At 41.5% G+C, this 25,856-nt stretch overlaps 1 protein-coding gene across 24 annotated transcripts in view; it reads left to right on the top strand.

Moving 5' to 3' along the window:
* KCNMA1 (potassium calcium-activated channel subfamily M alpha 1) overlaps positions 1-25,856 on the top strand; it is a 759,311-nt gene that overhangs the window by 612,309 nt on the left and 121,146 nt on the right. For 15 of the 24 annotated variants that reach the window (XM_065520852.2, XM_074001716.1, XM_065520845.2 and 12 more), the window contains exons 17-18: positions 4,650-4,736; positions 9,249-9,325. In XM_065520852.2, the coding sequence (XP_065376924.1) occupies positions 4,650-4,736; positions 9,249-9,325 (164 nt within the window). Of the gene's footprint in view, positions 1-4,649; positions 4,737-8,734; positions 9,140-9,248; positions 9,326-19,695; positions 19,870-25,856 lie in introns of those variants that run through there. The other 9 variants (XM_065520843.2, XM_065520844.2, XM_005565373.5 and 6 more) reach the window with 2 other exon arrangements.

The following is a 25,856-nucleotide window of genomic DNA, read 5'->3' on the forward strand; positions in this document are numbered from 1 at the left end:
TATCTGTTTCAGTTGAATTACCAATCATTGGCTGTCTCCAGAAACAGGAAACAAGTAAAGTTTACAATGATTGAAGACAAAACTAGATGTCTCCCAGTTATGCACAAGTGGTGGAGAAAAGAATACGTTTCTTTCCTCCATCAAGCTGCAGTCTTCCAACTTGACCCAGTGTTTAGCAAGAAATACCCGATGAAGTGTGATACAACTTGAGACATGGTGCTGTTCTCACGGAGGGACCTGATAGAGACATTTCCCCATGGGACTGAGCTCCGTTAGCCAATTGCATGTAGATGTGTTTTATGTGTAGGAACCCATATTTCTCTTTGAAGGTTTGCTTTCAATGTTGAAATCAATTGCTCCAACTTCCCAAGGGGCACACTGTTTACATATTGGGATATTTACATATTCATACTTAATGCCTCTGAGAGATTGCTAGTTCATTGGCCAATCCCCTAGCCCTAGCAGAGGTGTGGTCACTCCTTTAATCAGCCTGACTGATGAGAATTGTAGCTTGTTCTTTGAAAGAAAACTGTGACCTCCTTTCCACTTATTTGTGAAGAAGGAAAACTTCTGGGACTGAGGTTTTAAAAACTTATTTTTTTAATTCATTCAACCAATAGTTGAAATGTGCCTGTTGCATACAATGCTCTAAGCCTGCTACTCCAAAAAACTCAAAGGTAAACAGAATGTGATCATGTTTTGTATCCTTCTACTCAACTGTGGGTTCCTTACAGAAAATACGTATTTGCTCCATGTAGGAGGTGAGTAAACACACAATAAGTCGAGACTGAAAACTAGTCTGAGAGCAAAAGAAACAGAGACAGCAAGTATCCTTGAAGAAGGGACCACACTAGCCCTGTGCTTCCAGCTGTCACTGGATGTTTTCTGTTGAAACCAGTAAGGTCAAAGAAGAAAGGATAATTTATATATTCCTTGAAATGAGGGAAAGTCCACCTCTGCCAAGATGTCCTTGTTGGAATTCTGTTAATGGATATATGGGCTTTTTCTCTTAGAGATTTTCATGATTCTTCACATGACACATGTTGAAGTTTATCTCTGATAAACTAGTGAATTACATAAAGTTGGAGCCAGAGAACTGATTTAGAGTGGTGCACAGGGAGAGAGACTGTTGGCAGTCATTAAAACAAAACAAACTTAACATTGGATACTCTCCTAAAGAGATCAGAGATCCTTGGAAAAATTTATGTATTCCTATTAGAAGGTCAATAACAAATTCTAAAGATAGTAGGCAAAAGGGGGAGAAAGTCACTACTATCCAAAATCCTTGTCTTTTTATATTTTGAAGAAGAGGGGGATTCGCATTTTATTTAAACTTTCTAGATTTGGAATGTGTATAGAAGACTTAATGTCTAAAATAAGTATATATATATATATATATATAAAACCAGTAATGTAGTTCCTGGTGCTTCAGCACCAAGAGCATCTTTGTGTATCTAGATTTCTTTCTTTCATTGTTTCAAGGGCTGGGTCCATTCTTTAGATTCCCACCCAGAAGGCTGCCTAAGCCTTAGCTGAGTATCTGCAAACGGTTCTGCCTCACATCTCACATGGGGATGGTTTAACCCCCCTCACCCCTGTTCACAGGGAATAAGAGGGCATCCTGGAATCCACATGACCTGTGGGGCAATTAGAGATGCTTTTGGTTCCTTACACAATCAGCCATAGATTTAAGGAACAGAGGATACTTCTCTATGCAGACAAAAGTCAGTCTAAATTAGCTGACCACTAGATATTGTGCAGGGATAAAATGTTTTGGATTTCCTTGCAGTCAGTGGAAGAGTCTTCCAATGACAGTAGGGCACCTCCTGGGTCATTTATTAGCAGCAAGGACAAAGTGGAGAGTAATGATGCTGTGAGCATTTATTTACCTCTCAGTTTTATAATCACCTAACTCACTGAGAGTAGCAACTATGAATTTAAGACCTTCTATGTGTCAGTCATGTTGCACATAGTACATTCTTTAACTCTCTTAGAGACATTGTAAGCTAGCGATTATTCACCCATTTTATAGATGAGAAGTGTGAGGCTTACCTGCGTTTATAAAGCCAGGACCCAAAGAGGTGAGACCTGAGTCATGTGCCTGAACCCTTAACCAACATCAGCAGCAAACCTGAAACACAAATGTTCTTTACATCAGAGCCCCAAATCTTTCTTCTCCACTGCACTAACTGGACTAAAGCAAACTCAAAGGCTATAATAAATTATCTCAACCTGCACTCTCTACAATGCCAATTCTAAATGTTCACTGTAGGCTAATTATTGTTCATTGTTGATAAAGAATAATGAAACACATAATATGAAAAAAGGAAACAGCATTCTATGTGATGCTTATTTGGTTCATATATGTCACCAAGACTTTGATGTGGGTCAGATTTTTCCTTTTGAATTCTGTTGTTCAAATCATGATAGGATTTTTTTTCCATTCAGAATTTTTTCTTGCATTTTTTATATGAATAATGTCAAAATGTAGGCTTTTATAACTCTAAGGAACTAGCTCCTTTAGGCTCCAGAAGTGCATGGAATATTTTGTGTAAGTCCTTATACATTATTCTGTAGTGTACAGTTCTTTACCCTATAATTTAATCTCATTAATGGGCAAGGCATTTTGATAAGAAGCCTGTATTATATTCCATGGGGTCAGCTAGAGAAAATCTCTGATAACTTTGTTGAAAATGAAATACACTTTGGCTTTTCTTTACAAGAATTAAGAAAAGGAACAATAACTCACATGCATTGAGCCTTCTATACATCATCTCACTTAATTCTCTAAAGACTATTATTACCATTATCCACCTCTTGTAGGTAAAAAAGTTGAGTTCTAGGGAGATTTAGTAACTGGCCCAAAGTCAAACAGCTATTAAGGGGTAGCGTTGGAATTTGGACCCAAATTCTGATTGCAGAGCCAAGGCATGTAAAAACTGCCTTGCAGGAAAGGAGGTAAAAAAAAAAAAAAATGTGCGAAATTTAGAATCCTGCCCTTCTAAAACATCATACTGAATTAGCTTTGAAAGATAAATTCATCTAAACTGTATGAGCTCTGACACTTCGCCCTCGTGATTGCATGAAGTCAGAGGGCTCATTATACCCATGTGAAGAGTTGGCGGAGGGGTCATTAGGAGGTGCTTATGGAGAGCCGCTGCTCAGTGCAGGCCGTGCTATTAGTGTGGACTGCTGCTCTCTGATTTGGGAGGAATCTCATTGCTGCCTGTGGTTGTAGGGCTGAACAGTTAAATCTTCATAGCCTTTTGATATTATTGAGTGTTAATGATAGCCATGACACAAGTACAGTTTCCTCCTGTCAGGTCTTGTTATAAGTAATGGTAGATGTTCTTGTGACCACAGACAATTATTTTGCAATAATGGTCTGCTCAGAGGTCTCCCAACCAGGTGAACAAAGGTTCACCTGTGTCCTTCCTGTATGACTACAGACATATCACTTCACTGACCACAACACTTTTCTGAAATGGTTTACCAGTAGAAAAAAAGATTATGTGTTAATTACCATCCTCTATATTTTGATTGTTTGGGGCACCTGAGAACTTCCTTTAGACTGATTCCAAATATCTATTACCTTATTAAGCAACATCTTTTCAGAACAAGGAGTACCTCTGCTGTTTCTGTTGCTTCATTCGGAGTCCCTAAATTCAGTATCCATTAAGCCTGAAGTCTCTTCTCAGTCTGTGCATCAGACAATCTTGTATTCTGCTTTTGATCTGCAGAAAATTAAACTTGTTTGTTTCATCCATTTATTAGATTAGGATACATTTATCTCTTCTGTCAGTCCAAACACATCTTGGCCAGCTAATCTATTTACGCCACTTTGAAATAGGACAATGTATATTTAGGTTCCCACTTCTCTGCAGGGCAAGTTTTTTTAAGGGGTGGTTTGCATTTGTTTTCTCAATTTGCCTCAATTAGGACATGCTAGACACACATCTTATTCAAACACCCTGTAAGTTTTTATAAACAGCAGACTGGAATCGTTAAGTATATCCAACTGCTAACTTAAAAAAAAAAAACTGTTTGGGTAAATCCAATTCTTCCTATAATGGCTGTACATAGAATCAATTTCCATGTCCTTATCAATGTCATGAAGACGTTCAGTTTCCTTCTGCATTGGTTACAGGTGTCTTGTACCATTCTCCGTGGTAATATGTGGTGTGTGTACATGTATGTTTATGTATACATATAGGGGTCCCATTAATGCTCTGTCATTTAATGGAAAATTGTTGTAGCAATAGTTTCATCAGGCCAATAATGCTTCTGTGTTGACCACCAATAGCAGTTTCAAAAGGAATGTATTCTGATGGACTTTGCTTCAAATCATATGCCCATGATGGCAGCTAGACTGCCCCATTATATAAACCCAGGCCCTAAAACTTTGATTTGCTTTGATTTCCTCAACTGGGAGCATGCCAACCTGGGAAGTAAGCAGTAGTGCTTAATGATGGCATTATCCAACTAAATGTATGGGGCAGTGGGCATTGGGCTCTGGACAAAATCTTTGGGGAGAGCTCTAGACTAGTGGGCCCCCTATAAACACAACAGTATGGTGTAGCCTTCGAGGTTTTATTCAGAACATGACCTCACAAATGTATCTTCTCTGTTTGTTTTTGTTCACTGAGCAGTATATTAATTAATCCTGGAAACCATCTTAAGATCCAAGAAGGTACTTTAGGATTTTTCATCGCAAGTGATGCCAAAGAAGTTAAAAGGTAAGAGTTTATTTTCAACTGGCTTTCTTTCTGGCCCAGCCATAGACACCTTGACCCACAGAAGTAGGCAGGCTTCCATAACCCCAAAACTCCTTAACATATCTATGGTCATCAATTGGTGTAAGAAAAACTTCCACAGACTCCTGTTCATGTAGTCAATTCCACATCTCTAAATGAGAATAATAAAATTTTAGAACTAAGAAGCCTAGTTACCTGCTCATTCATTTTATGAGGGAGAAAATGGGGGCTCAGAGAGCTGAATGACTGCTCAAGGTCATCCTGATTCCTGATGACCCAGAACAACATAACAAGACAACTGACTCTTTGTCTAGTGCTCTTTACTTAATATTATCTGGGAAATTTACTTGAGAATTATCAGTTTTCTACTGTCCCTGCCAAATAGAATTTCAAAAGGTTGGGATTAATTTCAGATAGAATATGAAACTGGCTCTATTTCTGTTTGTGGCCTACTAGGTAAGTGGCTGAAGTTGTCAGTTTCAGTTGTTAAGCCACTCGAAGTACAGCACAGGATTTCATTGGCCTGCATGTTTCATGACATTTTTATTCGTATCCTTAAACCTGTTTAAGCAGCCTAGGAATTCACCAGGTCCTTTCCAGCACAACATGGAATATTGTTGTATTTGATTCTAGCCTATGAACTTGGATAAATTTACTAGCAGAAAATGCGATGCAAATGTTCAGACAGGTCATTCAGCTCAAGAGTAATATTCCATAAAATATTTTAAGTACATTATTAATTGTGAAGGTCTATCATTATTTATATAAGCCTATGGTCTTCATTGAATGAGTTCCTCGTCAAAGCCAGGCCTGTACTAGGTGTGCTACATTCTTTATTGCTGCTCTTCAAAATAACCCTGGAAGGTAAGTCTTCTTAAACACTCAGAGCTTTGGTTTCCTCATCTGTGAAACTGAGATAAGTGATTTGTCCGAGGCCATGAGGCACATAAGTAAGTGGCAGAGCCCAGAATGGAACTGGTCTTTCCTTTTCTAAAACCCACTCTCTTTCTACCAAATTTAATAATACTACCACATTCTTACAAAGGAGGGTTTATTACACCCCAGCACTATTTTAGGTACTAGGTTCTCTGTATCTAAAACTTGTTAAAATCTCACAGCAACCCCATGAGATAGGTAGCATTACTCTTTCCCACTTTACATATGAGGAAACTGAGGCACAACTTGGCTAACTAACTTGCCCAAAGCCATACTGCTAGTGAGGAATAAAGCCAGGAAGTTCGGTTCCAGAGCTTGCACTCTTAATTATTTGCCTGGGTTGAGCCTGACACCCTGAGCACAGAACAATGACATGTGAGCGCGGATACTTAGGGTCCTCTTCCTCCCCACCCACTCTAGCAAACTAAGCCATACTGGCTACAGAAGCTTTCAGGAAAAAGAAAATATGGGCTGGTGGAAGAAAAAAGAATTCTTAAACTGAGCTCTCTAATAACTTAAATTTATTTCTGCAAATTGGGGAAAGATTGCCATGATTCAATTGTAGGGGAAAAATACCTCCCTACTCAGTTCATGGAATCTCCCTGTTGTTCAAGAGTATCCTGAGAACTGGGTACACCTGAGAAGGGAAATTAGGATGAATGGGACTGAACCTTCCCTCTCCCTGTGCTCCAATCAGGTCTCCTGGAGAAGAAGCTTGTGCCCTTGTCCAGACTGTGAGACACAAAAGCTTGAAACAGCATCTCAGCACCAAGTGCAGGAGGCTGGGGAGCACAGGAGCACCATATATCACGTATACCTCCCAGATAGCAAATATAACATGAAACTCCCATTTGTGTAATTCTATTTCCTATTGCATCTCTCACTAATGAATGTCACAAATACCAGGCCGTCCAAAAAACAAATTACCTCCTATATTAGGGAGTGCAATATGTCTCATTTCAGTGCTTTATGGTATTCACAAATACATGCTGACACAATCAGCTACAACACCAGCCTGTAATTTTCCATGGTGTGTGATGTGTCAAAGCAAATGCTGTCAGTTAGGGGATTTCAAATAGATGAAGACTGCAGAAAACCACAGAAAGGACATCGGAGATTTGAATGAAACTAAACAAGTTTTGTAAAAATGGAAAAGTAGATTATGATGATCTAGTATCGAGTTTGCACCCTCCACTGCAAAAAAGCAGCAAAAGAAGTTAATGAATTCTGGCTCATAGAAAGCTTCAGATGCAGTGCTTTAGAAAATGAGGAGTGAAACCATCCCACTGCAGTCTTAAGAAGGTCACTTGAGGATGGACATTTGGGTACTTGCTCTTTCCTCCTTGCCACCAAATATTTTCCTTTTAAAATAACATTGGAACATAGACTTTAGTATAAGAGTCACAAAACGGTGGCTCAGTGACTCAATTTGGCTTGCACATATGATTCTTTTGAGTCACAATTTTTAAAAATAAGTGAGTTGCCAAGGTGAAAAAAGTTACAAGCTTTTATATAAAAATCCTTATTACTCGTTTCTCCTGAAAAATTGGCAGACCTAACAATACTGGGAAGCAGTCTCAAACTCACTCATTCATTCACCCTTCAAGTATGGGTAAGTCATTTACATTTAGAAGGCTCTACACAAGGCACCAGGGAAACAGTGGTGAACAATGGGAGAAGTCCCAACTCTCACAGGGCTCATATTCTAGGCAGGAAAGAATGACAGTTTTTTTTTTTTTTTAAATTAATGGTAAAAGAATTAATGCAACTGAGTCACTGATTTGGGTTGGGTATAAGTGAAAGCTTCTCAGAGGGGATGGTATTTGAGCAGAGATTGAGATGAAGCTAAATAATCCATCAGGCAGGGATCAGATAGGAAGAGGAGATGGGCTGCGAAGAAGTTCATTGTGGGTAGGAACCCCAAGAAGGAAAGTGTGGCTAGGGAATAGATTTGGAGAGAGTGGTATGAGATGAGGTTAGAGAGAGGCAGAGGCTGGCTCCTAAAGCACTTTATAAAAAGGTTGGATCTGTTATAAAATGGAAATCATTGACAGCTTTAAGCTGATCTGATGTATATTTTGAAAAGGTCATTCTTCCTGCATTGTAGAGAATGAGAGGAATGGGGCAGGAGAAGAGGTGAGAGACTCAGCTCCTATTACACAGTTTAGGTGAGAGATGATGGCAGCTTGGACTGACCACTGAGTGGAGGTGGAGAGAAGTGGGTCCCATTCAGACTATATTTTGGAGAGTGTGCAGAACCCCCCAGTGAATTGGGTAGAAGTGAGGGAAAAAAGAGGAATGAAGGATGAAGGCTAGAGTCAGGGCTTAAATTGTGTTGATCTTAACCAAGATGAGGGATACTAGAGAAGGAGCAAGTTTTGGGTAGTAGGAAGTTAAGCATTCCATCTGGGCTATGTTAGGTAGGAGATGTGTACTAAACATATACACAGTGATATCATAAAGGCAGTTGGATCTTAGAGTCTGGAGTTCTGGGGATAAGTGTGAATTGGAGATGAATATGTAAATGTGGGTGCTGTTTCTTGTCCTGGCAAGAAACAGATGACACACTTAAATGGGAAAAAGGAGGAGAGTTTTATGAAGAGAGTGTGTAAAGTTATGGGCAGATAGTTAAGGAAAACCAATAAGGGATGGCCAAACACTCCAGAGCTAGCAAGAAAGGGGAGCCACCTTCACCCTAGATCTGTAGGGTAAAGGGGAAGGAGGGCTATCAGGAGCTGGAGAGAGAGGCTGTCATGTGCCATTTCATGGATCTGGCCAGGAGGGCACCCAGGGAGTCAAGGTGGTGACCTCATCCCCCCTCACCCTACAGTCTCCTGTTGACTCCTCCCACTGGACATGCAGACCAGGAAACTGGAGGACAAGGCCACAGTGAGAAGAAAACCATCATTTAGTGCATGTTCTCAGGGCTGGATAGCATGGGAATTGGTCCAGTCAGCATTGGAGTAAAATAAGCTATGAAACTCCAGAGGGGGTTTGACAGAGGAACCCACTGACTCGTGGCTTTCGTTTTTCCTTCTCTGCAGACCTCCTCAACTCTGTCTCACTTTGGCTGACCAGAAAAGGTGCTTTCAGAGTGACAAGGTTGATATTTTCATTTGACTGAGAAACGACATACTTCTGCCCCCTCAAGTATATATTTGACCAGACTGTGGGACTTTTGGTGTTGTATTTAACTTCCCCACCAAGGGCCCAGGGCTCATTGCCCACGTGTCCCCACGAGTAGCATCAAAGGCTGTTCTCAAAAATGAAAGACGAGTGAGCAGACGCAGTGTGTCACATCAGCAACTTTTTTCCCAGTTCCTTTGCAAATGGAAGTTTATGAAAAGGAGCACTAACTCAAATCACAGAATCCTGTGTTTGAAATAAACGGTCTTGCAACAAACATTTCCGACTGCAAATGTCTAAACCTTTCAAAAGATTAAAGGAAATTAATGCTGGCGTGTTTCATTAATTTGGCACCACCGTGGAGGAAATGTGGTACTCATTTCATTTGGGTGGATTATGAAATGTGTCAGTTTTTCCATTCTCTTTTTCCAGGGCATTTTTTTACTGCAAGGCCTGTCATGATGACATCACAGATCCCAAAAGAATAAAAAAATGTGGCTGCAAACGGCGTAAGTAGTGTTTCTCTCCCCGTCCCCTCCCTCTCTCATTCCTATTCCCCAAATTCCTTTTCCTTTCCTTTTCTTATTAGAGAAACACTAAACATCAAGAGTTTTCTTGAATATGTTTATGTTTCACCCACCAGTTTAAAGAAATATGAAATCAATACCTGTCCTTGCTTTGTTAGAGCAGAGGATGAAAAATCACCACCGTCAACACCTAGGAATGAACCCTGTGCCTAGTCCGTGCTTCTTTACTCTAGAGACGCCTCAGTAGATGTGTCCAGTCTAACAGAGACAAGTATGATATATAAAAAGGAGGAGAACTAAAGCCATAGAGAATGAAGTGTTTTTGTATCATGATTTCCAGTGGATTGGGTGCCCCTGGGTATATGGGGTTGAGAGAGAAACTAAATCTGAGGACTTGGTCTCCAAAATGGAAGTTGTCTCTTTCCATTTGGAATTCCTGCCAGTTTTAATACCACAGGCCAGAATTTGCAACTGTGATGCCTTCAGACTGCCCCCAAGAAAAAACTTTCCATTGTCAAAGGGCTTCAATTGCTATCATCCCAAAGGTCGAGCTCAAGCACCGTTGCTCTTTGGGGCAGACTAGACTGGGCTCAGTTGTTTCTGGCATATTCTGTCTCAAGACCCTTCTAAAGCTGTTTGCCACTGGGGCCTCTTGAGAAAGATATAGTGAGTCTAGAACGTGGAATTGTGAGCTCCTGAGACACCATGACTTAAGTGGCCTTTGCTTTGAGAAGGTTGTGCCTTTTGCAGTAATTATGCTGTATTGCCTAATAGAAATTGTTCTCAACCCTCGAAAAACAACAACAACAACAACAAAAAAGATGCCATCCTTCCTATGGTGAGTTAGTGTTTTAAAAGCTCCTCACAATCATTGCTTTGATTCTCACCCTAACCCCATGTAATTGGCAGGGGTGTTATTAATCCCATTTTACAAAAAGAGGAAACGAAGCTTCCAAGTTTGAGAGGATGAGATTGCTGACAGTCACACAGACAACATACAGGGATTTGGGCACACCTGAAGGCCTCTATTGATTCTCTGGGTGCTCTAACAGTTTTTTGCAGAAGGGAAAGGAAAGATGGGCAGTCTTGGGTCTGATGAGTAAGAACAATTATGAAAGATGACCCCATAAAAATCCTGGTTCACAAGCAGAAGCCAGACAGAAGAGCACCATTTCTGAGGTATGCCACTGAAGGAAGGACGTTTTTCATTGTACTCCTAGAGGGGGTACAGAAAATGTAGAACCAGTCATCTATAAATATCGCTCTGCTGGAGCATACAATCCATGGGGAAAATTCCCTTGGGGTGCACTCTTGGTCTAGAGAAGTTTCTGCAGAAATCCCCTCAGGATGGGGCAGCTTAGGCCCATGGGTTTCCTCCCCCTGTTTCCACTGACTTAATACAGCTGGTCCCCTTCCCCCAGACTCTTACAAAGATGAGTATTTATTGATATTTCAAAACAAGAGCCTCTAATTTCTTGGGACCTAAGAATTCCCTGATTCTGACAACCTACCAAGAAGAGCATGTAAGAGAGAACAAGGCCTAGAACGAACCTCACTGCCCATTCAACCCCCACAGACCCCATGAATCCAAAGGCCGTCTTTACCAGGCAGTCCATCCTAGCCATGCTCAGTTGGTTGTGGACACAGCAGCATGGCTGAGTTGACCAGACATCTCCTGAATCATTTCAATCAGAAGGAGCACAACCGTCTGAGGGTTGAAGCAAATAAGAGAGAACAACAAATACAAGAGGTGAACAATTCTGTAAGGAACGCTTGTAGTGAGGAGTTGAGAAAGGGAGGAAAGTGAGGCCAATAATCCCTGACAGGATATTTGCCAGACCCTCGTCCCACAGAGTATCAAGGAAATAGCAAGACTGTGATTCAAGTATTGATTAGCCATTCACATATTTTTGAGTATCTTCTTTGAATGAGGTGCTATTTTTGGTTCCAGGGATGGAGTGGTGAAAAAGGTAAATTCCCTGCCCTCCTGAATCTTTTACTCTGGTGAATGGAGACAAACCATGATCTTGCAAATAAATAAATTCAGAGATAGCCAGTGCTAAGAGGAGAGAAGAGACTGTCTGAGGGTTGAGGAATACTGCAGTGGCGCTACTTTATAGCTTGGAAGGTCAGGAAGGCCTCAGTCAGGGCTGATGTTGAGGTCAAGACCCAATCCAGATAAAGAGAAGAGCAAAGGTCAAGGTCAGGAGGCAGGAATGAGTTTGTGGTGTTTGAAGGATAGAAGAAAGACCAATGGCACTGGGGAGATAATAGTATGAGATGAGATTAGAGAGGGAGGGAGGGGCCGTGGTAAGAAGTGGGGGTTTTAGTCTTTTATTAGGAAGTCATTGGAAGATTTTAAGTGAGGAAATGTCATCATTAGTTCTTAGTTTAAAAGATGTCCCTGGTGTCCAGATGGAGAGCATTCTCTGGAGGAAGGAGTGGAAGTGGAAGGATGAAGTGAGAACTTCCCTGACTCTTGCTCTGACATTGGAATGTCCCTCATAGGATGCCATAGTGGAACACAGCAGACTAAACTGTCCCTAGAAATAAGAAATAAGGATTTGGCCTCTAAGTTATTTTTCCACCTTGGTTCCAGACAAATAAACAGCAGCAGGCTTTAGCTTCATCCTGGAGAGAGAGGCACATAATTGTTTGAAATAATTTTATTCTCTTCATTTCCTTTAAAGTTGGTGGAGCCAGTGAGGTATATAATCTCCCATTACACACTGCACCAATTGCTGCAAAAGGCCTGCCTCTACAAAGCCAAGCCAGTGCAACAAGGGCCTCACTTCCTTCTCTGTACATCTGCGTGCCTCCTCCCCCAACCTCAGCTTCTTCATTTCACAAAGGCCTTTGGCTATGTAACAATCAGAATTGTCCGAATATTGTTCCTACTAATTGAAAGGCCATAGAACAGAGGGCAGGATGCAGATGTGTGTATGAGGTGAGGGGGTGGTTAGAATAAAATGAATTATTAAAAATAAACCTCCCCATGTAGGTCAGGCAAGTGAGGAAATTGGAGAAGATGTTTTAGTTGCAAAGAACTTTAATTAGAAGAAACTAGGATTATTAATAACACACTGCGGGGACCCCCATGCCTTTGAACAGACATTGCTTGGTTCCCAGTCTAAGTTGGAGAAGACAGCTGACCCACATACTCATCTGTCCAAACGTGTTAGTCCGGGTATTAATAATTCACCCTGGAATGGTAGATCCCTTGAGGGCAGAGCCCATGACAGTCGCTGGCCCTTACCCATAGCTTCCTAACCCTCCTTCCCCAACCCAGTCTTCCCCTTTCACCTCCACCCCTACCTCCTCATTCACTTTCATTCAGTAACCTTCAACATTTCACGTCATCTCATCTGGAGAAATATCAGGTGCGGACATTCCATTTCTGGAAATCCTGTGATAGTATAGTTTAACGTTTGCATTTCTTTCCATTTCTTCATAGCTCTCTATCAAGGAAAAGAGTCAAATTCAGCTGTCTGGCCGAGGAGCAAGTTCTCAGGGTCTACTATTTACCCATTTTCTTTTTCTGTGTAACAAACATTGTCTAATGATTTATATTTCTTCCCCCAGCCTCTAAAAGTTTGCCAAAGTGTGGACTCCTGGGGGACAAGTAATGTCTAGTTTGATGTGTTTGAAGGAATTTTCTTTGACTGCAAATCATTGACATATCTTTGATTTATTTTTTTTCTCTTTGCTGCCTTGGAATACGGCCCCTACTCTATTTTAACTGCACACTGGTAGTGATATATTGTGAGTAAAACGGGTTCCCAGCAGCCCGGAGTCCAGTTCCCCCTGTCTTTCTCTAGAAGAGATACTCTTTTAATTTTCTGTACAGTTGTAGTTTCCTTTTTACTTTTGGTATTTATGTTGCATGTAGCAGTGACATCATGCCCCAACTCCTTCATCCCCCAACGCAGTCTACAGAGTAGTCTGGAGCCGGAGAGTCCACAGGGAGCCTGCTCTCCATCCACCCACCGCAGTCCCCAGGCTCTGGCCAGCTTCGGGCACTGTCTTATTTTTCCATTTGAAAATAAGACCTTGACAACAGTGTGTTTCTCTTGAAGACCTTGTCTCAGGACTTTTAAGGGACTCTGATTAGGCTGAAATAATTACCACTATAGCTGTAGATGCTTCATCAGCTGGGGTAATTGTCATGCTTGCTTTTGATAAATTGTACTTGGTCTCCTTTGCTATTGAGCTTCAATTCCTCTCCTAAAGGAAACACATATGCCACATATATATTCCCATGTTGTGATATATATATATATACACACACACACACACACAATATGTACCATGATGTATCAGAATATATGTACATTCTTATATGTAAAAATTCATATTTTTACATATAAGAGTAGAGATATTCCATAGTGTGATGTATTTATTGCAGTATATGCCTCTCCGTACGAGAAGTGCTCACTAGATAATTAATTGGTTACTCAACTTTGGGACTGTAAGTATCCCAATTGTTTTACTGGAGACAAGTATTTGCACAGTGGTAATTATTTTCTGCAGTCTACGAAGTTTCCTAGCTTTACAATGAAGTTTTTCTTTTAGTCAGTACTCAGTAGGACACACCCAGTTGCTTTATGAGTGTTAGTCAGACATCTTGGAAGATCTGTTTACCTGTTTAAGGCAGAAAAACTGACTGGAGGAGAACATTCCATTTCAGCAATGAGCTATGCATAAGTCTGAACAAGTCAATGCAAGTGTCTGAACCTCTAGCTTACTCAAGGAATAGGATGTCCTTTTACTCAACAAGATGTGGCCATTGAGGAGGAGCTTTTAAGGCCAGCGTTGAGCTTTGGGTCTTTACTCGTGTTTGTAAGGCTCTACTGAAAAGGAGATCCAATCTGTGGAACAGTTCAGTCCAATGGCTCTGGAATTTGGAGAAGATGTTTCAAATTCGGTCCTCTCATTCCTTTGCAGCAAAAGAGGCAAGTTGATCATCTGATTTTTGTTAGTCATCAGTGTTTGGAGGGTATAGATTGCTCACTTTAAAAACAAAACACAACAATGACCTTCTTCAATTCAATGCACAATCTTGCCAAAATCGACTCTATGGCTTTTTTCATCGACAGAACCCTTTAACCATGGCTTGAGGGCATGGCCCTCTTTCATACCTGCAGAGTTGCATACTAAATTGAAAGCTCCTTCAGAATTGGAGAGAAAATGTGATGTCAATCAACCAACAACTCTAGTGCCAAATACTTCTGCCTTCCTCAGCCACAATATGGTCGTTAGGGGCAGAATCAACTAGCTTGGTGTGCTCTGTGCTGCCAACATTAACTAGCTTTTTCTTTCTCCTCTTTCTGTTTTTGGAAAACCACCTGGAAGACCCTTCTTCTTACTCCAGAAGGTAATGGGAGGAATTTTGCTAAGTGAAGATATCATTTCTCATTTATAGGACTTGAAAGAATATTCTCTGATTCCCAGTGCCACTTCAAAGGCCTCACCTTAAATCCTGGTGGACTTTTTCTTCTGTGGATATTTGTATTAGTAATGTTAGTTGCTGCAGAGCCCATGAAGAGTAGCTCCAGGGTTTATGCTTGGAAATAATTCCTCCTTCATTTGACTGATTTTAAAAGTGAGGTTGTGACCTGAGAAGTATCTATTGATTGAATGGCAGATGTTTTTTTCTTCCATCCCAGTCTTCCCTTGAATTTGCTTCACTTGAAATCTAAAATATTTTTCCCCAGCAGTTGGAAAACTCCACTTGGGCCCCTCAGTCCAGTACTGCTTTTTTCTGCCCCTTCCAATCCACCCTGGAAATTAAGATTCTGCAATTGGAAATTGACTGACAATTTGGTCGCTGATGCAGGAGGCAGATGGTGCTGAGGATAGGATGGAATCCAATTCTTCCTTCCATTCCAGGCTTGGCTCAGAAAGGCCAGCCAGCAGAGAACCTGAGTTTGACAGCTGATTATCCATTTGACTTAAGGAAAGAGCAGTAACTGAGTTGCGTCTTCACCAGCCACTTTCCAACAGGTTTCTGATCTCATGATCACGGCCTTTCAGAATAGAGGAAAAGTTGTCCAAGAACACTTCTGAGAAGCCTTTTTGTTTTAAACCCTCAAGAGTAAACAGATAGTTTTGATGATGTCCATTAGGGAAATACTTTTATTTTGTCTCTAAATAGTACTAGGAAGTTATAATGGAAATATTGGTTGAATATCCACTTCACCGTGGTGAAGAAAAGCACATAAAAACTTTTTCTCAAATTGTGAAACTGCTAGGACCTAGGTCTTCGGAGGAAGATGAGACCCAGGGTCAAATTCTTAGCAACCACATAACCTCATAGAATCCATGGCCCTGGCCCAATAACAAGAACTTTATGAAGTGGACCACACAGTAAACTGAGTCCCTAGAGCCTTGTATTTCTGCTTTCCTAGAGTGAAGTTGGCCTATCGGGGCAATTAATTGAGCATGAAGTTTCAAGAGCCCTAAGATGGGATGACAAGTAGCTTCGGTGTTCACACTTGCCAGAGACACACTCTTGTCTGCTCCCAGTCTCAGGAAGCTGCAGCAGGGCTTTAAAAAGGAGACCCAGTCAGCGGCCACCGAAATAGTCCTACTGTGCCAGCTGTGGCTGCAGACCCTAGGCTCATCTCCTAGGACCTCTCACCCTTTCATTCCCCCTACCCCTAATCATCTGCTGTGGATCGTGAGAAGCCATTGAATTGAAATGACACTGCACATATTTCAATTCTCAGAGACAGCAGGGTCCTCTTTCTGCTCCTTTTGGAGAAAGGCTAGTTCCAATTGCCCGTGAACTAGCTGCTCTTCCACATCGATCCACTAGATGTCCTCATAGATCTACTTTGCATTACCATTGACATCCCGGGGAAAACGTTGTCTGAGAATTGGGATTTGGTAAGGGAACAATGGGTGACTATGTAAGAAAGAAAATTGGCAAACACCAAAGGAGAGAGGACGCTTTGTGTGGCCAGGGAGTAGATAAGAAATTTACTTCTGTTTTAATAAATCTGAAACTTTCAAAGTTGCACTTTGAGACCTAACCTTGGGAATTTAAAGTGGAACTCTTCGTATCTAAAATTAACGTTCTAACCTAAATTAGGTCTAGAAAAGGAAACAACCACTGAGAAATGGAAACAAAACACCAGTGGTTCTGAATATCCTGATTCACTAAAACAAAATTGAAGGATCAGGAAGCCAGAGAGAGTTGAGAGAGATGAGGGGTGGTAATTTCCAAATTAGGAGGTCCACGACTTAACTTTGATATAATTTAATTTTACAACTTGAGAGTATAATTTTACACAGACAGTGTTCAATTCTTCTGGAACATCTACCACCAGGGAGTCAACTCCTCATCAGCTTTTAGTTAAAGAGCTTGTTCATGATTTGAATAATGGCCCAGAGGAGAGTTCTTCCTGGCCAGTACTCATATCCTTCAAGCCTGATGAATCGCTCCACCAGGTCTTACCTTTAAGAAAGTGCACCCAGAAGTCTCTAGGTGAAGACACCTGACAGGGAGTCAATGGAAATGGACTATGCCAGCAGTAGCGAAAAAAAGCCACCTTCCCAGTTGGTGGCACCTTGATCTAGACATTCTGATTCCTGAAGGTTTGTCAACATGTGGGGCTCAATAGTTTTTAACTGTTTCTGTCTTGTCTTTGAGCCTCTCATTGATCGTTCCTGCTGATTTTTTTTTCTTTGTGTGTGTGTGTGGTGGTGGTGGTGGTGGTATTTGTTTGTCTTTTGAGATTTCTATTTTGCATTTGGTGTGAGTGTAAAAATGATTGGGAAGGAATGACAAGTAATAGCATGTTTTCTTTTTTATGCATATGCTGCTTTGGAATGTGACTGCTTATAATTAACAGTTAATCTTCTTATAGCAAATGGTTTTTTGCTGCTTCGATTACCAGTTTCAGCCTGTTCCTGCATGCTAACAATAAGAAATTTTAGAACAATGCATGGTCACCAGAACGGCTAACAATAACAGTTGCAAACAGTCCCTGAGAGCCACTGGTTTGTCGCTGTGTTTCCTCCTGAACTCATATCAAGTAGGAGGTTTACATCACCCATTCTGATCCATTTGCCTCTGAACAAATAGTTTCAAAAGTTATTTCATCTCCATCATCCTTCCCCTTATCCTTAAAGATGGTATATTTATAAGAACTTTCTTTCCCCGTAAATGTGTCAGATTCTATTATTGTATATAAACCCAAAATGGCAGTATGGAAATGAAAACCAGGGACTGTTGCTAATGAGAAGCATAGCATTCCAGAGTTTGATGGGCTTCTCTTCTGCTACAGCATTTGATTAAAAAAATTGTTTTTCAAAACGATTTATCTATGATGAAACAAAAAATCATCCTTGTTTTCCTCTTCTGTGTAAATAACAAATCAATATTTCCAGTAAAAGAAATAAGAAGGAGAAAACAAGGGAATGTCTGCAGATTGTATGCCAGATCCGGATGCATTTAAGATAAATTTATGTTCATGTCTTTAATTGAAGACATTTTTCCCTTTCTTGACTTCAGCCATTGCTGTTTGTTTGGGATGTCTGGGCATTCACACCATGCCTTCTAAATTCCTCTGATTCAAATGCTATAGTGGAATTTTTTTTTTTTTTTTTTTTTTGGTAAAAGCTAAAGCTCAAAGGAATGATATACCACCATTGAACAGGGCTGGGGCTGCATGATGATCTGAACAACAGACTAGCGAGGACACTAAAAGAACATGTCACTAAAAATGTGAGCCAAGTTTACAAGAATGGAGTTGCTGCTGAAGAGATCTCTCATTCATCTCCCCCAGTGCCTGTTCTTCACAATCATAACGTTACCCTTGCTTGACAAATATACTGTATGGCAAGTCATAAAGGTCTTAGAACAGGACTTGACCCATTTGAGAGATTTAAACCCCTCTTCCTGGTGACTGTAACATTCAAAGAGGGCAAAACCACAAGCCATATTTTAAAATAAGAGTGCAACCATTCTCTACAAAGAAAAAGAAAGGGGGGGGGGGCGGAAATGACTTTCAAAGTGGAAGGTGTGGATGCAGGGAATAACACCTCCTCAGTTTAGGTTTACTATTTGGCAGTAATGCTTAGAATAAATGTGAATTCTTCTCCTACCTTGTGAGAGAAGCAGGCCAGTTCATGCTAAGTGATAAGCAAACATGTTTGCCTGTTGTAGCATCAAAGTGAGGTACAAAAACCTTCTCTTGTACTGAAATATAAATTGGCTTGAAAGGCAAAGGTGAAGCGCATTGGAAACTACGATGCTGACTTCCAACAACTTTTATAGGTTACCACTCAGTTTGGATCCCCAGGCAGTGCAGAACCTACCATACCAGCTTGAGAAGAGCTATCAATGCTGCATGCAAATTGCATTAAGATATTTCACACGGAACCTATTCTTTTATTTCATGTTTTGTCAGTTTTAATCGATTTTGGCAAATATTTTCTGTACAAGGAAAAAAAAAAAAGAATATGATTAACCAATAGCCTGATTGCTTCCTGAATTTCTATTTGGTGGGGAGAGAAAGGCAGATGCGATTTTCAGATCCTCTCAGCTTTAAGCAGAAAATACACCCATGAGTAGCTAAATGCATTCCAATAGAGCAACATCTCGTATGCTTTTGGTGATTTCTTATTTGTGAACTGCCTTTAATGTCAAATCTGCAGCATTAGTCTTGAGTAGCTGCATTTCTTATATGGACAGATTTGGATATTTGTTCTGTCAAGAGCAAATTTAAATTCCTGTAGCCATCATGTAAACTCACTCTCGGGAAGTTCAGCAAAGGCGTCCTCAGATTCTATATTAACACGTAATCGTTTCACATCTAATTTGATGAAAGCTTATCCCAGCCTCTGCCTAATGCCCAGAAATGGATGGAAATTAGAAAGCCTACATATTAGATATTTTTGCCTCTTGCAAAAACCATTTATTATACCAAATAAGCAACTAATTTAATTGATTGGCAGTGTGTGTATTTTGTCCTCCTGTATTAATCGTACTGGGGAAAAGTGTTGGTTACGTTTTTTGCTGTCGATAATTTGCTCTTCTTCCCATCTGAGAACCTGAGTGTATTCAGCCATGCCCTTTTCCTGTGGTCACCGCTTTACCTAGGGGAGAAAAATCATGTGCAACAGCCTTGGGGGACGATAAAGGCAATTTATATTTTCGCTGCTTTTTTGATGTACAACCAAACTGTTACCAACAATCACTCTGCATTTTTTTCTGGGTCAAGACTGTTAAAGTGAACTAAGACCTGTGTTAAATCCCTTCAGCTTCCTTCCAGCTGCCTTGCTGTGTGTGACCTTGCCATTAATTGCCGCTCTTCCTCTCCTCCCATCCAACCACACGGTTATAGCCAAGATGTCCATCTACAAGAGAATGAGACGAGCATGTTGTTTTGATTGCGGACGTTCTGAGCGTGACTGCTCGTGCATGTCAGGCCGTGTGCGTGGTAACGTGGACACCCTTGAGAGAGCCTTCCCACTTTCTTCTGTCTCTGTTAATGATTGCTCCACCAGTTTCCGTGCCTGTAAGTTTAACCTCAACACATGTAGTTCCATGTTTGTGCTGTCTGTGGTATCATCCCTGTCTTGTGCTGTGCCCTGTGGTTCTGAGTCAGTCGGGCTGATGTCTTCTTCCCAGTGTGAACTCCTGTGTGGTGACATGTTGCCCCAGCTGCCTGTGTCTCTCTGTACGTGCTGAGGAAGGCCTCCCTCCTGATTTTCTTAACTTGTGCTTCTCGTAATAGCGTGCAGGACTGTGATATTACAGTCTGGCGATATCTTTCCTCTCTCTCCTTTAAATAAAGGTAAATGGAAATTAAAGTGACAGCATATCACCTACTGTATTAATACAGAGATATGCGGAAGTGTACATCTTAATATTTTTGAAATGGCTGTAAATTGAATTGTATCAAAGGGAGGAAGGAAAGGGTGTAGCGAGAACAAGCCAGCTCTAGAATTAAATTGCTTTTAGTGAGCTTAGATAGTTTCTTAGATAGCTTCCAAAATATAACAGTTTTGATGCAGATGGAGACATATATATATGTATGTATGTATTTTTTTTTCTTTTTACGGTGTCTCTCTAACCTGTGCCTCATTCCTCCCGTGCCAGATTTTGTCTTTTGTTCTGGAAAAGAGTATTGTATGTCTGTCAGCCTGCATTGGGCTAGTGGATTCCAGAGCTTTTTCTCAGAAAGATGACTATTTTGAAGGACTATTCCATTAATATATTTTATTTTTCCAATAGTATAGCCCCTGTTTAACTAAGGTATCTTGTAGCAATTGTGATTCCAAATGCCAACAAAAAATTTAAGTCAGAAACCTCTGTGATTTCCCCGAGTCCATAGCACAGGCCTCTGATGTCAGTCTTCTTTGTCATCCACAAGCTCAGAGATGTTAAAGAACCTCTCAAGGTTATGCAGCTGGTAGCTGGCAAGGTTGAGATGTGTCAGTTTCCTGAGACCTCCCTTATCCTTGCCTTCACCATGGACTTTGCTGTTTTTCTGATATGGTTCATAAGTGAAGTTCCTGAAAGCTCCAGTTTGAGACCCTGGGACCGTGGGTCTTGGTCCAAGTGCCAAAGGGGCTGTGGTTCCACTGGAGGACTTTACTTGAAGTATAACTAACTTTGTTTTCATGTTTTGGTAGCATAGAAGGTAGGAGATGCTTCTCGTTTCTGCACTTCCTCCCTTCCTCTTTAAAGCACCCAACACATTTATTGCTAACCTCTTGCTCCCTGTCCTCTCGCCTTCCAAGTGCTCAGAGCTCGTTGAGCTATACTTTCCCCAGCAGGGGTAAGTGTACACTGACAACAAGAGGAAGAAGATCACTGAACTCTTAAGCATTTATTCCCATGGAAAATGAACTGGCTTGACTCCTCTGTGCCAGTGTTGAGGCTGGTCCCAGCGGAGTGCGGCTGTGTTGCAGGGATCCATGAGGCCTCTGGGGCTCAAGGAACCGGGACTTCACTGTGTGCCATGCCAGGTGCTTATGTTTGGGCCCGAAGTTCAAGTGCAAAGCATGATCTGTGCATCGAGCCGTATTGGAGGCATTTGGAAAACTTTCATCTAGGACCAGAGAGTCATCCTCTCTGATTCACGATTTCCTGCTGCTCCAGAGCAGTGCCAAGGGACAGGATTCACTTCAAAGTGATACCTAATGGAGGTTGCATTGAGAGGGAGTGTGGACTGCCCCATGGGCCTAAAATCTTGGAAAGATTTCTGTTAAAATCCTTAGATGCTGCCATATGAATCCTTATCACTTTATTTCCCCCTGAAGAGTTCTCTGTAGTTCCTATGCCAGTACAGAGATAAGCTAGGGCACAGCTGCACAGAGAACTTGTCTGTCTACGATGTGCGGCAAGATACCACGTTCAAAGATAGGTGCTGGGGAGGAAGAGCAGAGGAGGGCCTGAGGTGGCATGAATTGGTCACATCTCTTTGACTGATGGTGGTGAAAGTAACCACAAGCCCCGCTGGCTTACCCTTCTGCCTAATGCACGACTTCTGTTCTCAAATAATCATAAGGCTCTAAAACCTTAGCCTAGATTCAGTGGAGAAGAGAAAGGAGCCACTGTGGCTCTGAGCTAGGGCCTCTTGGTCATGTCCTGGCGCTGGCCAACAATGCCAATCACAGCAAACTCTGTGTCCCCCACGTAGACCCCATGGTGCCCAGTGTGTATAATTTCCATTATATCCAAGAGAAATCTTAATTAGAGGGATTTCTCAGCTGTGCAATTTAATCCAACCATTGATGGAGACCAGGGAGAAGAAAATCTTGGGGTGGGATTGTCCCATTCTCTAAGAAACATTCTGTGAGTGGCATGTTGTCCCTCCTGTGCCTCCAAAATCAGCCCCCACCAGGGAACACGTGGAGCTTTGGGCTGCATGTTGGAGCCTTAACTGGTACTGACAGCTCAGGGGGCGGTTTGCCTTCTCCGTTTCATCAGTCATCCTGCCGTCATCACTCCATCAAACAAAAGCAGATTTCATCCATCCCTGTGTGAGACCACTCACCTTTGACCATTAATAATAAGTTAGAAAAATCCATTCCAATTTGAGCCCCTTCTTGGGCCCGCATAAGCCCTTCTTCTCCAATTAAAAAAATGTCTGTCTCTACGTGAAATTCCACTGGCAGTGCTCCAATAGCAATCCCCAGGCATCCCTCGCTGGTGGTGGAGTTGGGTGGTGCCCATTTGACAGAGCAAGTTGACTCAAGAGCAGCGGTGAGAGTGGGCTTTTCATTAAATATGAACAGATGTGAAATGTAGAGGGTTTGACAATTAGAAATGGCAGGAGAAGGGCCCTTGAATCAAAGTGAGGTCAGATGGGCGGATCAGATTACTTCTCTTACATTCTTTAGTTGTTCTGAAAATCATTTTGAATTAGTGTCAGCAGAGCCATGATGAGTTTTGCCCTTTGTCTTTTATGCTAGGGCTGTATTGTTTCCCAAGACACTCATTAAAGGTCATTATGCTATTATGGAGCTTGCTTTGGTCGCAGTTTCCCAGTTGAGCCAGTGTGCTTTGGAGACTGCCTAATTCATTTCTCTCTTGCCTTTCGTCTCCCTCTTTACTCTATTTTTTTTCTTATAAGGGGAAAAATTTCCGTTTTCAGGGGATGTTAAATTGAAACACAAAGTCCCATTATGTGTTTTCTGAAGTGGGAAGAGAAGTAGCTGGTTCCCAGAGGAATAGTAATATATTAAAAGTGTTCACACAGTTCTGAAAACCTGCCTTCTAACAGCAGGGGCTGCCTGCTCGGTGTACCCCTCTATGGAGGTGTGGCCCATTACCGTGGATCGGTTAAGTCACGTGCTATTATGATAGTTGTCTTCTGTGGAACTCAGGAGCAGATGGAAGGCCAGACTGTATTGACCAAAAGACCTTCAGAGGGGAAGGACTAGTTAAGGAAAGACAAAAATCAAAATAAAAGGTGTCAGAAAAGTAAGGTAAATTGTGACCGATAAGGATTCATCACAAAAGGATTTTATTTCTGGCAAGACTGAAATGTTCAATATGGTAGGCTAGAATCAGTGCATAGAGTGTCATTTTATGATCATCTTGGTTTTGTTCCCACTTCAGATGGTCCTGGGCAAGAGTCCCAGCTCTCTCAAAAGACATCAGGATGGTGTGGGCCTTGGCTTTTTCATAAGTGGCTGTGTTCTGGTACTATTAAATGTAAAAAATGAATGTCTAGCAACATACACATGCACATAAATACAGAAGTAGATTCCAATCAGTATGATTTCTTCCCACTATAATTTTGTAAAATGGACCTTTCTCTCTCTTTAGAAGTTTATTCTTGTTATTTCAGTCTTGCCTGCTATCTGATTGCTAAGTGTAATAGAAAGGGACAATTAAAATTATGATGCAGTGGCAACGCAGGACCATATTGATTCAGACCTGCTGAGACCTGCCTGACATGATTCTGGTCACAAAGCATCAGTAACTCTGGCACAAACAAATTAATCATATGGTAGAAGAGAAGCAGACCTTTAGACTTGCACTTGGAACCAGCTTTAGCTAAAGTACGTGTGTGATCACTGACACCAACCTTTCAATTTACTAATAGTTTAAACCTGCACAATTACATGCATCCTTTTGCAAACTACTGTAGCTAATTTTAAATTATACATGACTTTTATTTCGGGTATAAATATAATACAAGAAGGCATTCAACTCTGATGGTTAAGCTGAGAGAAGTCCAATATGGTCAGGTTGAAGGGAGACATACCAAAATCAGTTTAGTGTAATCTCGAGTCTTGTCAGATAATAAACAAAAATCAGCTTATCCCGAGTAGCCTTTGGTTTGTACAGGCAGAGAATTAACATTGTCAATAGAACTAAAGTCACTGGAGTGAACTAATGGCATTTTGAAGTACATAAAATCAGATACAAGGGCAAGGGGTGGAAACAGCTCTAGGAAAATATCTACAATAGGACACACCCTATCCTGACAGTCTCCAACGCCTGTTAAAGGAGAGTCAATTTAATAAGCTACATTTAAAAATCAGCAGCCTATAATTATCTCATTCATTTTATGTGCAGTTTTGGGCGACTTCCTCAAATTCCCCAATCCTAAATTCTATTTGCTTATTTTACTTCTGGGCCCTAAAAGCAATGACTCCCCTCTTTGCACTACCACTACCAGTGAGAAAAAGACAAAAAAAGGAGAGCCAAGGATAATAAGCACAAATCAATGTGATCATAGTTTTTCATGTATTCTTTTTAAAGCCCGTTCGTCTGAGTCTCCATTTTCTTCCATCTTCCCGTGCTTGCCATGCTCATGTGAGCGCGCTCCCTCTCTCTGTCAATATCCATCACACCTGTGCACACCAAGCACTACCAGAGCCTTTGGGTTCTCCCCTGGCTCTTTAGTTACCCTGGCCCATGCATCCTGATTCGACCCTTTGTACTTCACTGCAGGAAGTAAAAACAAAGTGGCAGATCGGCCTAGGCAGCCATTGGGTTGTTGCCTGTGAGTAAGACCTAGTGATGGACCTGGAAGGGGCTTCTTAGGATACTCTTGTTGGTAGCAGGCGAGGCTACCGAAGCCACTGCCTCTTGCTTGATTTTGTGATAGCCACACTGAGCCATAGGTTGACTGGACGTATACCTTACTCTGGGCCTTAGCTCACTCTGTGCAGTGGGCAGCTTCTTAAATCAGCATTGTAAGGCAGAAATCCTGCTCGGGTAAAATTGCCTTTGAGAAGGATCCTTTACATCGCGCGTCTGTCAGAAGCTCTCAACGCATTGGGTTCTCCACCAGAATAAATAGCTGGTTGTTTCAGTTGAGTGTCAGGTAAAGTCACCGGCTTGTATTTGGGGACCTTGTTGTGCTTCCACCACCTTCAAAACAAGAGTGTGATTGAATTCCTGAAGATGAATACACTATGAAGATGTACTGCAGGTAGATGAAAGGAGACAGGAACAGTAGGCAAAAGGCAGCCAACTTCTCAAAAGAAATTCTTTGAAACAGGATTGGGAAACAAGAAGTAGAAAGGTCAGAATGAGGGAAGCTGACAGGGTCCTTTGTGTATACCCTATCATGGGACACCTCTCTTCCCAGGGACACTGCTCTGTAATAAATGACTCGGCTCTTTAAGGACAAACTAGAAAAGACATTGGCATGCCTCACATAAGCCCAGAAGAGGCCCTTATGCAAGGTGACATAGAAATTATGTTTGCTTTTTTATTTCAGGACAGTGGCCGGTTGTCAGGATACTCATCCTGACAGCTTCTACCACCAGGCAGTGGCTGCTTCCTCTTACCTCCATGGTGGAGGGCAGATGTGGCCAGTTAGCTCCTCATCTTCCATCCTCCTCCACTATCTCAGGCGACAGATGCCAGGGCCAGCCCGCCTTCCACTTGAGCTTTCTTGTCAAGGCTCTGCCTTGAGCCCAAATCCTGACCTTTACTGTATGAAATAAAGTACTGATGAACAAGCAGAGGTTTGAATTAGAGCAGGCTTGGAGCAAATGTCAAGTCCATCTCTGCCTCCTTCCTCCACCTGCA

The sequence above is a fragment of the Macaca fascicularis genome, chromosome 9 (genome assembly GCF_037993035.2).
Source record: "Macaca fascicularis isolate 582-1 chromosome 9, T2T-MFA8v1.1".
Lineage (NCBI taxonomy): Eukaryota > Metazoa > Chordata > Mammalia > Primates > Cercopithecidae > Macaca > Macaca fascicularis.